Consider the following 15,873-nt stretch of genomic DNA (forward strand, 5'->3'; position numbering starts at 1 on the left):
TGATACCTAAGGTGTTTGGGGGTGGGGATGCATAATATCTTATAAATTTGAAGTTTTTATCAGGCAGAGCAGATTACTTTAAGCGTTCAATTTCTCAGCGATCCAATTTTATTAGGATTTACTATCATTTGTGCTGCACATCCCTGGGGAAATAATGCTTTGATTAATGTAATCCTGGGCTGGGATCCGCCACATGCCCCTCTCCCAAGAGAAAGGCCCTGTTTGACAAACAAAAATAGAGCAGCAACTATTGCAATCTGCACTCACCTTTCATAAGCACATAGACCCACACGCACACACAGACACAAAATATAACCCTCTCCTCTCCCCAACCCCAGATACAATAGCAGCATCTCAAAACAATGTGCACTTATTCATTTACACACAATGACTCTGATTCAATGTGGGCTGTACAGTCCAGCCCTCAAATGCACAGAGACGGCCCAAAAAGGATTCTGCTCTGTCCCCCGCTGAGAAGCTGAAGCATCTCTGGGAAGCTCAATGCTTCTCTGTGTTTCAGGCCCTCTTTGGGCTCCCAGCATTTCTGTCTCTTTGTTTTCCACTGCAGGGCTTGCCACAAGCCGATTTCAAGTCTTCTCCTTCAGACCTAGGGGTTGGAGAAGCTGTCCCTTCGAGGCTCCCTGACACCTACCAGGGGGACATGTACCTCTCTAAATGGTCCCTGATAAGTGAATCACAGCCAGGCACTCTGTTCAGCTCACAGGGAGAGTGAGGGGACCCAGAAAACAAAGTCAAACAGAAAGACTTGTCACATACATTTTTAAAGAAAAAAAAAAAAAAAAAAAAAAAAAAAAAAAAAAAAAAAAAAAGTATTCTCCTCCGCCTTTGGGGGTTGCTGGGGTTTGAGCAGCTTTGTTCCAGCCACCACCACCACCCCCCGCCCCCCTCCCGCTCCTTCTGTTTGTGTCAAAGGCTGGCAGGAACAATAGCGTTTAAACAGAAGTAAACATGCCCAGATCAGAGCCTAACCTCAGAGAAAGGGAAAGCTTTCTTTACATCCCTAGGTGAACTGGCCGGTGTTTTCCCCTTTCCTCCTTCTCCCCTCACACCCACAAAACAGCGTCTATTCCCGGACGCTCAAATAGCAGATTAATGTTGAATTTCTTCCTTTCACCCCGCCGGAACAAAGTGGGTCCCACTGAGCCCAAGGAGGGCATACAGTCTCGCAAAAAGGGCTCTGGCTGTACTTGGACCACTCTTTCCCAAGTCCGGAGTAATAAATCCAGGGAAAGAAGGAGGGGAGGGATCTCCAGGCTGGAGATGAGGAGGGATGCGGTTTGTGCCGGGGTTTTCAATAAGCTGCTGCTCTCTCCTTCGTGTTTACCCACTGACCCCCAATACGGTGACTCAGCGATTACAGAGCACTGGGTGTCTGTGTGTGTAAGGGTGTGAAGGGAAGCGGGGAGATTTCCTCCCCCTTTTCTCTTTCTTTTCTTTCCTGATGAAAAATGTTGCAATTACATTTCTGCATGGTGATCAGAGAGTTTTAATAATAAGCCTTAAAAGCGTTATCAGGCTCTTGTTAAAGAGGGAAGAGGAAAGTGAAGGGGGGAACAAATCCAGAGGTAGACGCCTGAATGTATGCATACCTGTATATACACACACCTATATAGATACACATTTAAATGACAAACTGTTACAAGAAGAGATGGGCTGTTGTTCAGCCCCAGTGCCTTCACCCCGGCAGATGAGGGAAGAGCCTCAATTTAAAACACCAACCCAACTACAGAAGAAAGAGCAAGACGCGTAAATCACTCCAGGGAAAAGTTATTTAGACGCAATCTCTAGATTTTCTCAGTGCAAACTAACTCTCCTACCGGGTTTGATCCAGTTTTCCTGCTCCCCTTCCCCCTCCCACCCCAGGGGGATCTATCTCTATTTCGCGCTTTCCTTCTCAGAAGAGGCTCCTGCCGCCCCGCCCGGGAGGGTGTTTGCCGGGCTCCCGGAGTGGCCGCGGCCCGTTCCGCGCCCGCGGAAAGGCCGGCGGGGCGGGGGTCGCCCCCGGGGACGCAGGGTGGCTGCGGACTTTCGGGTTTCCAGCCTCCGCCCCCCACACTGCTGCCCCCCTAGCTCTTGGCAGGCAGCGAGAAATTGTTTCAGAACTAGGGTGGCGGGGCTGAATTTAGAGAGGGGAGGAGGGAATAAATGCAAGGAGATGATGAATAACGTTAACTTTTGACTGTAGGAGTCATGATGGAGTTGAGCGAAGCTGCGGGGAAATATGTCATTTAATCCCAGGGCTACTGAAGTCCCTTTTATCAAACGTCGTGATGCTGGAATTATACTGCTGTAAAAGCGACTGAGTACTTAAAAGTATCCAACATCAGGCAAATATATAGATTGGAGGAATGGCTGTAAAATGAAGGCACGTACAAACTAATCACACGACCGTGAAAATCCCAAGCGGATTAGATAAATATAAATAGATAAACATTTAAAAATAAAATAAAAAACCTCTAGCTGCTGTATCCACACAAGGAGAACAGACAGCGCGTGCATGTTTGTGTGCAATGCCAAAAAGAGCAGCCTTAAGGTTGACCTACTGCAATCTGCACTGAGCTCCTCAGACAATAGACAAGTTCAAATGTCAAAAAATCTAATAATAATAACCAGAGCTGCCAAACTGCACGAACTGTTTTCTGGTGTATCACAATTATTCACCCTCTTATCCACTAAAAGGCTTCCAGTCCTTATGCATGTAAAAGAAAATCTATGTAATGCATATGGATTTGGGGGGGGGGGGGTTGTTGTTGTTGTTGTTGTTTTTGTTTATCACATGTGAAACGCCATTGAGATGGCAAGCACGCAAATCGGAATGATATCATGTCTAATAAAAGCAGGGCTAAGGTTTTCACAGTCTCTTTTAAAAGACTCCGACTTGCAAATCCCCTTTAATATCGCTACATGCACAATTATTCTTATTAATAAAAATCTACATGTTCAAGGGTCTGGATTGAAACTATGTTTCCCTCTGATTTTGACATCGGTGGGAGCATTAGGTTTCCATCAGATGTAATGTGTCTACGTTGAGCTCAAGTCAACAGATAGATTGTTCCATTCATTTGGCAACTCTCATTACAGTCCGTGTGAGGTGAACCCTGAGCAAGACACGTTGGGTAATATCAAAATTATGCAGCTGGGAAATAAAGGAATCTTGCTTTGCATGTGCAGTTCTGTATTATTGTTCTAATTTATTACAGAACCCGAAATGCTTTGTTATGCTCAAAACAATAAATAAGGTTCCTAGTGAAGCCTTCAGAATAAAAGGTATGGATAAATGATCCGCCTGCCTATTGTGTTTATCGTTATTATCGTCAGCCTTTAAAAGTAATCTGTGTATTTTCCTATTTTCTCCAGATTGGTTAGTGTAATATCCCTAGTGCAGCTATCAACGTGGTCATAAGAACTATGAACTACAGCATGGGTAAGCTTGAAAAACCCAGAGCAGATCGCATTAGCCAAGAATGCTACATATCTGGAAGCCAGTCAACTTCACGTTTGCAGCTGACTGCTGTATTATGCACGAATGTGTTTTACATATAGCAGACTGTATACGGAATATGTCTTTATGTTTAACATTTTAATTTGTAAATGCTAATTAGGCAGTTGGTCTCCACGGTTATATTAGTACATACCTAATCATTTCCCACTATAAGTAAATGAATACTAAATACGGTAAACACTTTCTTTTCACTATTTCCACGACAGTATCTCTTCTACATCCATTTTCCAAAGGCGTCCATTCGGACAAAATAGGCATTTATTTTAAAAAGGGGGAGAAAAAAATGCACTCTGTAGCACTTTTACAATTGGGGTGCCACGGCAGGCATGGAGCCGGCAATCCTGGCTGGACCGCACCCTTCCAAAGGCAGCCAGAAAAGTTTAGTTTTGCCGAATTAACTTGTTGCTCGTTTTAGCCTTAGTTTTTCTCTTCGCTGGCGGTACCTAGCCGCCTGCTGCTGCTAACTGGTGCAGGCACACAGCAGAGGAGATGCGTTTCTAAATTCTGTTTTGTTTAAAATATAACGCAGGTTATGTTTGGAGGACTGGGGGAAAGGGGGGCAGAGGAAAGCTGAGGGAAATCCGCTCGATCCCGACCCCGGGATGGTGAACTTTGCTGGGGTCTTTCAACTCCAAAACCCGCCCGCTTCACAGGCGAGGGAAATGTTCACTAAACTGCAAATCTCAAGCAAGCGTTTCTGAGGAGAACTGCGCTCTGGAAATGTGTTTTACCATTCTGGAATATTGCTAGTGCTCATTGCGCCAAACGCGGTAGGTGGAAAGTTTTGTTCATGTAAATACCTCAACCATTTTACCTCACGGTCAATACACACGGAGACTTGACTCCGTTTTCCAAATGAAGACCCACGAATACTTTAAATGAAAAGTGTAATTTCTTGTAGGTCGTTTTCTGTCTTTGATTACTTTTCTTTCCTTTTTTTTTTTTTTTTTTTTTTTTTTTTTCTTTCCTATGTGTGTGTTAGGCTCTTAGGCGGGGAGTTCATCTTGCCAGGTTCTATCATATTTATGGGCTGTGTGATTTCCAGGGTTCCAATTGGTCTTTCCTTTATGGAGGCAAGAAATAAAACTTTCCTTGTAAGACGGAAACTGCTGGGGCTCCACCACGGGGGAACAAAGTGGCTTCAAGCTTCCCGCCCCCGTGGCCGCCGCTCCGCACCCGTCCCGGGGGTGCAGGTGCGTCGCAGGATGCTTCGGCCACGCGGGTCCGTCCGTGCCCAGTGTCCTGCCAGCGGACGGGGGCGCGGGGTTGAGAACCAGCTGTGTTTGGGCAGGAAATCCACCCCCCAACAAACCCAACCTACCCCCCACTACATTAAAAAAAAAAAAAAAAAAGCCACCAACTAAATTTTTCCGTTCTGTTCCCTCTTGCAATCACTTAGGGAGGGAAGCGGAGAAGAGGGTAAGGGGCTGAGAGCAGGCGTGCTCGGGAAGGGACAGAGACCCGAGCTGTGTGAAGCTAAGCTGTGGTCGCTGTCGATGTTGTGTTTAGTTGAGATTAATCTGCGAGTGTCCCGTACTGCGAAAACTTGTGCCGGGTGCGCGGCCGGTGCGGGCAGGGCGGGAGGCGGGGGGAGTCCGGCGTTACCTCTTGTCGCTGGTTCCCGCACACAGATAAATCAGGAAGGGGTCGGGGGGAGGAGTGGCCAGCTTGAGGGAGGAAGGAGGAAAAAAAAAAAAAAAAAAAAAAAAGGGAGAGAAAAAAAAAAAAAAACCAGCCACTTTTCCAGGTTTAATACAACGATTAAATATTAAATAATGTAAAAAAACCCGAGTGGTTTTATTGCATCTCCAGAGGCTTAAGCGCCTTATTTGGACAGAAAAAAACCACACAAAAACCCCGCGTGGCAGCCCAGGTTGCCCCGAGCTGCGGTGCCCATGCCTGTGTTTAATTACCGCTCTCACTCCCTCGCAGGCCTCGGCTCCGTCGGAGGCACCGCACCGCCTGGGACACTTTCGGGCAGGCCCCGAACCGGCAGCCCCCGCCGCTGTCGCCCCGCCCGCCGGCCCCGGGAGTCTTGGGGCGCTGTCCCGGCGCGGGTGTCCCGGCGCGGGTGTCCCGGCGCGGGTGTCCCGGCGGCGGGCAGGCCGGTGTGCGGGCAGGCCGGTGTGCGGGCAGGCCGGTGTGCGGGCAGGCCGGGCCCGGACAGCCCCCGCCGCCCTCAGCCCTCAGCCCCCGCCGCCGCGCGGGGAGGGGGCGTCGCGGGGCGCCCCCTGGCGGCCGGCCGGCGCCAGGCGGAGCGCGCCCAAAGTTGATTTTGTTCAGCAAGCCGTATCGTATAAAATTAACGACAGCCAATAAAATTAGCTTACATGTTTCAACCGTAAAAGTCCAAAACAAAATAAAGCTAGTTTTAGTGAAGCTAAGAAGCTCTGCTTTGGCCCCGTTCTCTCTGGCTTGAACTGGGGTCCTTTTATCTAAAGCCCAGTGCACAAACATATAGCTTAATGTGACTAGTGTTCTTCCTTTTATTTCTTTCTCTATGGCAACCAATATGTTCTGCTCAGAAATGTTCCCCCATCAAGGAAACAAATGATCTTGAGGGAGCAGCTCTATACGGCATCTGTTCCGATGGAGCACACAGAGTTAACCCCAGTCAAAAGAGACGCTGGGCACGTCAACAAGAAGTGGAAAATGAGCGATTCTTCTCCCCCCCAAATTGAAACCTATACCTCCGTAGTTTTACAAGCCATTTTATTGATTTGGCTATCGACCGTTCCCAAAGAAGTAACTAATTCTAGGAAATTACAATGATCACCAGCTATTGTGTATCCAAAAGAGCAGCAACAGAGGTGGCAAGGGGGAAAAAATGCAAATAACACGGTAAAATAAAAATAAAATAAAGTCGCATAATGGGATATTTAAGGTTCGGTAAAGTTTTCAGGAGCGGTGTCTGGCCTGTTAATTTAATCCTACATTATTTATCACGTTATTTATCACAATGACCCAAACGGTACAGAAGAGTTTCAGATCATTAGACTACACCTCGCAATTGGATGGGATTCGGGGAAAGCGGAGAGACAGGCAAGATTGTCAAGAGAGAGAAACAAAGTGAAATCTGGTCTGTAATCCTCCAGCCCCAATCTCCTTGGAGAATAAAATGAAGGGATGTCCTGGTTAGTTTTGATTGATTATACTCTTTCTGATGGACTTTCACTACAGAGCTCTAGATGTTGTGCTTAACCGTCTGTTCCCTAGTTACAATATTAACCCTGTGCGTGCACCGCCGCTCCGCACCTTCCCCGGCCTCCCCCCGCGCCCGTCCCTCCGCCGGCAGGTGCTCGGTTCACCGCGCCCCGGCGCGGCCCCGGCCCGGCTCCCGCCCGCTGCACCGGCCGGGTCCCCTCCGCGCCCGCCGGGAGACCCCCCCCGCCCCCCCGCCAAGCCGCGTTTGAAAACAGCCCGCATCTCTGCCTCGCCTCCCCTTCACAAATCTGTAATATTTTCGAGAGCTTTCCTCGCCCCCCCCCCCCAACCCCCCACCCCCGGCCCAGCCTCCCCGAGTCTTGGTGTTACAATAATTAACAGTGCCCAGAAAAGTGAAGTAGTAATCAGAAAGACTTTCCGGCGCTGAAGAACTGCTTTGAGCTTTGGAATGAATCCATGCTTTTTATGTAATATTTCACTAAGGTGCTTTTTGTTGCTGGTGGGATTTTTTTTTTCCCCTTTCCCTTTTTTTTTTTTTTCCAGCCTGTTTCCTTCAAGGCAGTTGCCATGGGTTTCCCTGTCTTGTCCTAACCTTTTGAAAATACATATCCAGAAGACTTTAAAGAAAACAAAAGTAGATAAAAAAATGTAAAACACTTACCGATCAAACTTCCAGGACTTAGAGAAATTTTTAATTTTTGATTTTAATAAGGTGACAGGGGGAAAAAGCATGTTCTCAACTCCAGCGAAACGATCCATGTTAAGATTTTCCTTTGCACTGACTCCACTAAGCCCCGCTCTCCACTAGTCTATTATTTTCACCAAAATATATGAAAATTTATGCAAATGAAAATCAGCACTAACTGTTCTCCCCTTGTTATACTTTGGATTTTTTTCCAGACAAAACAATCTCACTCTGCAAGGGAGGGGGTGGGAAGAGTTGGGGAACGAAGTTGGTTGTTTGTTTTTTGTTGGGATATTTTTTAAAATAAAAGACCTTACTCCAGCTTAAGCTTTATTTTTTGTTGTCGCTGTTATGATGGTGTACGATGGTTTTTTGGTTTGTTTTTGGTTGGTTTTTTTTAAATTATTTTGGGGGGATTTCTCCACCCCACTCCACACACACCCCCCCCCCCCCACACACACACCTTCCTTTTTTTATTAAGAAAGTAGATCTGTTTGCAGAGGCGCTATCACGTTTCATCAGGCCACCTGAGACGGCTTTTGAAAGCGTGTACTGTGAAATTCATAGCAGTAATTTAGACAAAATCCTCACTGTATATTAATGAAAGACGGCCCCATGGCACCGTTCCTATCCTCCCCATTCAGTGTAAACAAAACCACGAGACTCACTCGGTTTTTGAGCCTGATCCAAGCAAAATCGGCTGGAAAGGAAAACATGGGGTTCTGGCACCGACTATTCAAACTGCACCTGGAGATCTCAGATTTATTCAATGAAATCTGTGTTGGATCTTTTATATATATAAAAAAGAAACCTTTGGAGAACGCATGGGAACAAATATACATACATACATACATACATACATACATACATATATACATACATATATATATATATATATATATATGTGTGTGTGTGTGTGTGTGCATAATGATTATGTTTGGTGTTTAGTTACCAGTGCCCTTAAGATCCGTACGCTTCACTTGAATGGTTTTTCTAACCCGACCTGCCATGGTATTTCGTGCCGTGCCAGCCGAGGGCTGGAGGGAGCCCCGAGCACCGGCTGCCGAGCGCGGCGGGATCGGGACGGCGTGGAAGGCGCTGCCAGCGGGACGCAGCTCACCGCCTCCCGCGGCCGGCTTATTCAGCGTGCGGAGAGAGCAGCGGGGAGGGCAGGGCCAGGCGGGGGGCGACGCTGCCCATTCCCGTGCCCGCACCGCGCGTGTTTTCTTCGCGCGGCCCCCGCCACCCGGGGAGCGCGCGTGGGACGGCGCTGCGCGGCGACGCGGTCACTGGCAGCGCCGTGTCCCCTCCGTGTCCGAGCGCTGTTATTGCACCGGCAGTCCCCGAGGAGCGTTCAATTTGCCCTTGTTTTTGTTGCCACTTTCTCTTTCTCCGTGGTTCACTGAGGTTGCCTGCGCGCAGTGTTTCCGCTCGGTCGCATCTCTCCCCCGCGCCCCCCGCCTTCCCCCGCCCCCCTTAACTCTTTCCGCTGGACGAGAAATAATACAGCGTTTCATGCCGCGAGGCTGGCTCCCTGCGAGTAGACCGCAGCGCGCAGGGCAAGCCCGGACGCCGGCTCCCCTTGCCACCTCCCCCGCCGACGGGGCGGCCCTTCTCCGGCGCTGCCGGGCCAGCCCCCCGGCGTGACGGCTGCGGACGGGCTGCCGCGGTCCGGGGCGCACCCCGGGGTGCGGGGGCGGACAAAGGGAGGAGGGGGCGGGCGGGGGGCGGGCGCCTCCGGGGCTGAGCGCTGGGCGGGGGGGGACAGTTCCGAATGCCGGTACGGGCACTGCCGGCGGGAGAGAGGCGGGTGCGTGTGCCCGGTAGCGACACCTTCGCACCAACGCCTTTCCGAATCCAGCCCGGTACTGGCGTCGCTCTTATTGTCGTTATTACTGTTGTTATTAATTAATACCGCCCGCGCTCGCCCCTGCCCGAGCGGCAACGGCGGGAGAGCTCCGAGGTGCGTGTGTCCGCCGGTCAGGAAGAGTTAAGAGGCGGAGGGAGGGACGGAGGTATGGAGGGAGGGATGAGGAAGAAGGAAGGGGAGAGGGAGGAGGGATGGAGGCACGGGGGGGGTGGGGGGGCAACTTCCATCTCCGACGCCACTTCGCCTAAATTAAAAAGCAGCCAATCGGAACGGCCGGAAGGGGGGCCGCGCGGCCGGCCGCGCGCTGTCCGTCACGGGGCGCGCAGCCAATCGGCGGGGGCGGCGGCGGCCGCTTCCTCGCGGCGGGGCCGGGCGCTGGCGGCGCGGGCGGCGGCGGCGGCGGGAGGGAGGGAAGGAAGGAGAGGAGAGGGAGGGACGAACGGACGGACGGGAGGGAGGGAGGGAGGGAGGGAGGAGGGCGCGGGCGCGGGCACGGCCCGGGAGAGGGAGGCGGGGAGAGGCGAGCGGCGGGACTCCGGCACCGCCAGTGCGCGCTGCCAGCCCGGCAGCCAACTTCCCCGCTGGAGTTAGTGTATAAAGGATACCATATATGCACACACACATACACACACCTCTCCAGCAAGGCGCTCCTCCTCCGCCTCCTCCCTCGACCAACTGCTGGAATTAAAATAAAAAGCAAAACAAACACAACCAAAAAAAAAAAAAAAAAAAAAAAAAAAAAAAAAAAAAAAAAAAAGACAACAAACCAAGCGAGAGAGAGAGAGCGGGAGAGGGAAAGAAACAATTCGCGAGGTAACGAGAAAATTCAACTTTTTAATTTTTTTTTTTTTTTTTTTTTTTTTTTACTTTTTTTTTTTTCCGACCGCCTAAAGGAAAGGTAGAGAGAAAAAAATGTCTTATCCAGAGCGTGACTCTAGCAAGAAGGCTCCGGCAGGACTCTTGTTTCAAAGGGGACAAAGTGCTTCAGCAACAGCACAACTTTGAGAAATGCATCATCACCACCATCACCACCATCATCATCACAGGAAGTTTTCTTAGGACACCAACAAAACTTGCAAATAACAGAGCAAAAGGAGATCGAGGAACCGAGGAGAGAAAGAGAGAGAGGCAGAAAAAAAGGAAAATATACCCACACACAAAGCCTTAAAAGAAGAAGAAAAGGAAAAGTTTCACTCTGAGAGGGGAAGGCTGAGAGGAGGAGATGTACTCCTAGGGGAGCGGAGGGGAGAAGGCACGGGGGCTTTTTGATCCCCCCCCCCTCTTTTTCGCTTTTTAGCCTTTGTTTGGTTTCCTCCCTGCGAGCAGCAAACCCGGGCGAGAAGAAGGCGGAGGAAAACTACATGTACAGCTAAATATTTCTCTTTTTTTGGAAAAAAAAAAGGCTAAAAAAATATAAAAGGCGAAGCGAGAGCCGGCGACCGCAACGAGCGCGCCGCGGAGCGGAGGCAGGACGGCCGGCGGACGGGCGGAGGAGAGCGCGCAGCGGAGCGCTAGCAGGTGAACCCCGCGCCCCGGCGCCCCGGCGAGGCTGGGAAGGCGGCGGCGGCGGCGGCGCGGGCGGCGGCCCCGGCAGCGCCGGGCAAGGGCGCTCGCGGCGGGCGCCCGGCAGCCGGCGGCGGCGGCGCAGCGGCGGCTGCGGCGCGGCGGGGGCGAGCGGCGGGCGGCGGGCGCGGGATGGCCGCGGCCACCTCTAACCCCTACCTCCCCGGCAACGGCATCCTGGCGGCCGGCTCCATCGTCCACGCGGACTCGGGCGGCGGCGGCGGCGGCGGCGGCGGCGGCGGCATGCAGCCGGGGAGCGTGGCCGTCACCTCGGTGGCGGGCGGCTACCGCGGCGACCCGGCGGCCAAGATGGTCCAGAGCGACTTCATGCCGGGCGCCATGGCCGCCAGCAACGGCGGCCATATGCTGAGCCATGCCCACCAGTGGGTGACAGCCCTGCCCCACGCCGCCGCCGCCGCCGCCGCCGCCGCCGCCGCCGCTGCCGCCGAAGCGGGCTCGCCCTGGTCCGGCAGCCCCGTGGGCATGACGGGCAGCCCCCAGCAGCCGCCGCCGCCGCCCGACGTCAAGGGCAGCGGCGGACGCGACGACCTGCACTCGGGCGCGGCGCTGCACCACCGGCCGCCCCACCTGGGCCCCCCGCACCAGGGGCACCCGGCGGCCTGGGGGGCGGCGGCGGCCGCCCACCTACCCTCCATGGCCGGCGGGCAGCAGCAGCAGCAGTCGCTCCTCTACTCGCAGCCCGGGGGTTTCACGGTGAACGGCATGTTGAGCCCCCCCCCCGGCGGTCAGAGCCTGGTGCACCCGGGGCTCGTGCGCGGCGAGACGCCGGAGCTGGGCGAGCACCCCGGGCATCACCATCACCACCACCACCAGCACCCCGGGCACCACCCGCCGCACCACGGCGGCGTCAACAGCCACGACCCGCACTCGGACGAGGACACGCCGACCTCCGACGACCTGGAGCAGTTCGCCAAGCAGTTCAAGCAGCGGCGGATTAAGCTGGGCTTCACCCAGGCCGACGTGGGGCTGGCGCTGGGCACCCTCTACGGCAACGTCTTCTCGCAGACCACCATCTGCCGCTTCGAGGCCCTACAGCTCAGCTTCAAGAACATGTGCAAGCTGAAGCCTTTGTTGAACAAGTGGCTGGAGGAAGCCGACTCTTCCACGGGCAGTCCCACCAGCATCGACAAGATCGCCGCCCAGGGCAGGAAGAGGAAGAAGCGGACCTCCATCGAGGTGAGTGTCAAGGGGGCCTTGGAGAGCCACTTTCTGAAATGCCCCAAGCCCTCCGCCCAGGAGATTACGAACCTAGCGGACAGCCTGCAGCTGGAGAAGGAGGTGGTCAGGGTTTGGTTTTGCAATCGGAGGCAGAAAGAGAAACGGATGACCCCCCCGGGGATCCAGCAGCAGACCCCCGACGATGTCTACTCCCAGGTCGGCACCGTCAACTCCGACACGCCGCCCCCTCACCACGGACTGCAGACCAGCGTGCAGTGAGGGGCACCGCGGGCGGGCCGGGCAGCGCCGGGGCAGCGCGGGCCAGGCCGGGCCGGGCACCGCCGCCGGCACCGCCACCGGCTCCGGCACCGCCGCGCACAGCCGCACGCTCACACAGACACACACGCGCGCACACACACACATACACACACACACGATCCAGGCTCGTTCAGACTGCTTGTGTTTATATATATATGGATATATGCGTGCATCTATATATATATAAGATCGATACCAATAGGGAGCGGTGGAGAAGGTCGATCCGAGCGAGAGCGTTTAGACCGTGTTGGGAAAACGGGGTGGAGATGCATAATGCACCAAAACTGCAGATGTGCCGGGGGGTTGGTTGGTTGGTTGTGGGGAAAGGGCTTGGGGGGTGGGCTGGGGCTTTTTTAATTTTATTTTTTAGTTTTGTTTTTCTCCAAATTATCCCCTTCTCGCAGTGAGGAACACCACTGTCTGCGCTTCTTCTTTCCCCTCCTCCCCACCCCCCCGCACTCTTCCCCCCATCCCCAAAAGGGCTCTCTTCTATGAATCACAGAAACTTTTTTTTTCCTCCTTTCTCTCTCCCTCTTTTTATTTTTTTTTTCAATGGGAGCAATCAAAAAAAGGGAAGCAGAAGAAAAGTAATCTGGTTAATCAGAGGGTGCCTGCTGCATTCCAGCACCCTGTTTTTCTTGGCCAAACCGTAGAATTTTGGTGCAAGGCAGACATCCACTCTGAAAACATATATATCTATATATCTATATACTCTGCAAAATGAAAGGGTCCACTTTCTCCAGGAAAAAAAAAATATGCACACAGCACTAAAAACAAGCAGGCTGAATAGGGAAGCAAATACATATATATATATTTATCTATATATATAGGTATAGCTATAGAACAAAAATATGGAAATAAATGCCCGCACGCAGAGAAAACTGACCCTGAGGAGAAAGGGGGGAGGGACAGACGCCAGGGGGAGGGTGAGAGGAGAGGTTGTTGGTCCCTAAAGTTCGAGCTCTGTAGAAGGACTTTGCATGAATTAAAGGAACCAGGGAAAGAAAGGGAAATAATTTAGGGCTGTCAAAGTCCTGCTCCTGACGGCTGCCAATCATCATGGAAGAGTCATAAAAAAATCCACTGCTAATATTTTTTTTATTAATATTTTTATTTTTTATTTCTGGACTGATTCAGATAAAGGGATTTAGAAGGACTGAGCATCTGCAGCTGCACTTATCTGAACTTCTCTCCTAAATCCGTTGCCAACTTTGATTGAATGGGTGCTGTGGATGTGATTATATAATACTGCCATTTCCAAGCAGTGTTTTTGGTAGGTTTTAATAAACAGACTTTTCAAAAAGACGGCAATATAGAATTGTTAGATCCGTTGTTGATCTAAAAAAAAAAAAATTTGCTTTATATTTTCATTAAATGACTTCTTTTAATATTTTATTCAGAATACCTATGAACTGCTGCAAAACGGTAATTTATTTTTTCCCCAGATCTTGTATTACGTGTTTTTTTCAGACGAGCACAAATCAAAATGAAATGAAAATATGGACAGTTGTTAGGTAATAAGGGTATCTTTTGATGTGATAATTTGATTGTAATTTAATTTGAGTAGTGATTCCGTAAGAGCTGATTGAGAAAATAAATTTGTTAGAATGAAATAGTCTGTGTCTGATGCATAAACACTGTGTCAAAAAAAAAAAAAAAAAAAAGAAAAAAAAGAAAAAAAAGAAAAAAAGAAGTTGTCTGAAGGGACATACTGCTAAAGTGAGAGGAATACCGAGGGTCCGACCTGCCGGCTGCACGGCCCGTGCTCCCCGGCAGTGCCCCCGCCTCACCCCTGCTGCTGCTTGCCCGGCGCGGGGCTCTCCTCCTGCCCGCCTCTCCGCCGAGCCCGTGTCCGCGATCCCTTCCAATCAGCCCCGGGGACCCTGTGTCACCGGGAAGGACGGCGACATTAGAGCTCACCAAATGCCACCTTCTCCCCGAAAGGGCTGTGGCGCCTCGCTTTAGAGTGGCACTCGGGCTCGGGCGATACCTGAGCGCGTCCTCAGGTCCCGCGTGGCCGGTGCTAAGAGGGATGTTTCCAAAAGTTCATTCTTGTTTCCTCTCTTTCCAAACTGAGGCTGGACGGGACGGGGGGGGACGGGGGACGGAGGGGGGGGAGGTGCGGGGGGAGGAAAGAGGGAGAAGGGGAGCTGAGCTATAATTTATTTTTGCCCATTTTATGTATGTATTAATGTTTGTATTTAATTTATCTTTAAAGAAAAGGTACGGGTTTGGTTTTTTTTCCTTATCGAATATATAGAATAATACTTTCAGCATCCTACGTGCGGTCTGCCTAGTTCACCGTTTCTGCTGTTGCTGTTGTTGTTGTTTTAAGGTTTTTCTGTGGGGTGTGAAGTGGTGTCGTCTAGTTTTCTCCTCCACTTTGCCAGTGTGCTGCCCTGCCTTCTTTGCAAACACACGCGCGTGTCAGTAACGTTGGAGATGCCAATAGATGCACTGCCTGACCTGTCATATTTATCCACTAGAATTTATTGCGATGTAGGGACAAATGAATGACCGCCTCAACTCTCTTCATTTTGCAGCGGGGAGGTTGTGGGAAGTAGAGAGCTGCATCTAACGCATCCACCCGCCCCCACTGATAGTCTACTGGAGAATAAGGTTTTCTTTTATGATCCAGCTCCTCTGTGGCTCCTTCCTCACCTTCTTCTTCCTCCCCTCCTCCGCGCCCCCTCCCTTCTACCTTGCTTCTCTACGTGCTATTGAGGCAGGGTTAACCCCCCAGAAAACTGCTGTAGGAACAACAAGCATTTCTCCCTTTCAGATAGGCCTTGTGTCAGTCCATAAATCAAAGCCAACCTGGGAGCCGCGCACCGGGATGCATTATTTTAACACCAGCTCGTAGTAAATATCACCGTCGGTTTGATTTGTGAAATCCGAAAGGCCCTACTGACACGGAGGAAATAAGAGGGGGGGGGTGGGGGAAGAAGCCAACCCAACAAAGGGAAAGAGAACCCGAAAGGGTAAAGGACGCTATTTCTTTTGTTCGTTTTAGCAGAAGCTGCCGGCTGATTTTGCAGCTGGGGAGGGAAGAAGGGCCGGGCGGGGGCCGGCGTGCAGGCGGCCCGGCCGGGCTCCCCTCCGGGGGCCGGGTACCACTGACACTTGAGGTGGGATCCTGTTTTCATACACGAAGGGGAGCAGTTGTATTAGCCGCGGAGAAAGTCTATTTAAATTTCGGAGCGGTATTTGGTTACTCGATTTGGATGGCAACAAAGAGCTAACGTTAGGCTTCACGCTGGTTTCTATTAAAAGGCAACCTTTGCGGGTTGCTGCCTCCGAAAAGCTGGGGGTTAGGCTGGAGGAGTAACGTGTGGTCGGAGGGACCGGCAAAATGTGCCCGTTCCGTGGACTTGTTGTGCACAAAAAGTGAGGCCATGGGCGCTCCCCCCTCCGCCCCTCCGCCCCTCCGCCCCCTCCCCCGCCCCCGAGAAACTGAATCCTTTGAATGTATTTAGGAATTTCAGGGTTGTGAGTCTCTGAGATAGCAAGAGGTAGATAATAAGTGAGAGGGTTTGCGCTAAGGGTTATATTGTTACACGTGTAAATAAT

General features: G+C 51.7%; 1 protein-coding gene across 1 annotated transcript; it reads left to right on the top strand.

Annotated features, from left to right (window-relative positions):
- Positions 1-10,923: 10,923 nt before the first annotated feature.
- Positions 10,924-13,977, top strand: POU3F3 (POU class 3 homeobox 3). Its single transcript, XM_066313697.1, has one exon. It carries the CDS (start codon positions 10,939-10,941, stop codon positions 12,262-12,264), a length of 1,326 nt encoding a protein of 441 aa, XP_066169794.1. The 5' UTR covers positions 10,924-10,938; the 3' UTR covers positions 12,265-13,977.
- The last annotated feature ends 1,896 nt before the right edge of the window (positions 13,978-15,873 follow it).

This window comes from Sylvia atricapilla, chromosome 2 (genome assembly GCF_009819655.1).
Source record: "Sylvia atricapilla isolate bSylAtr1 chromosome 2, bSylAtr1.pri, whole genome shotgun sequence".
Taxonomy (NCBI): domain Eukaryota; kingdom Metazoa; phylum Chordata; class Aves; order Passeriformes; family Sylviidae; genus Sylvia; species Sylvia atricapilla.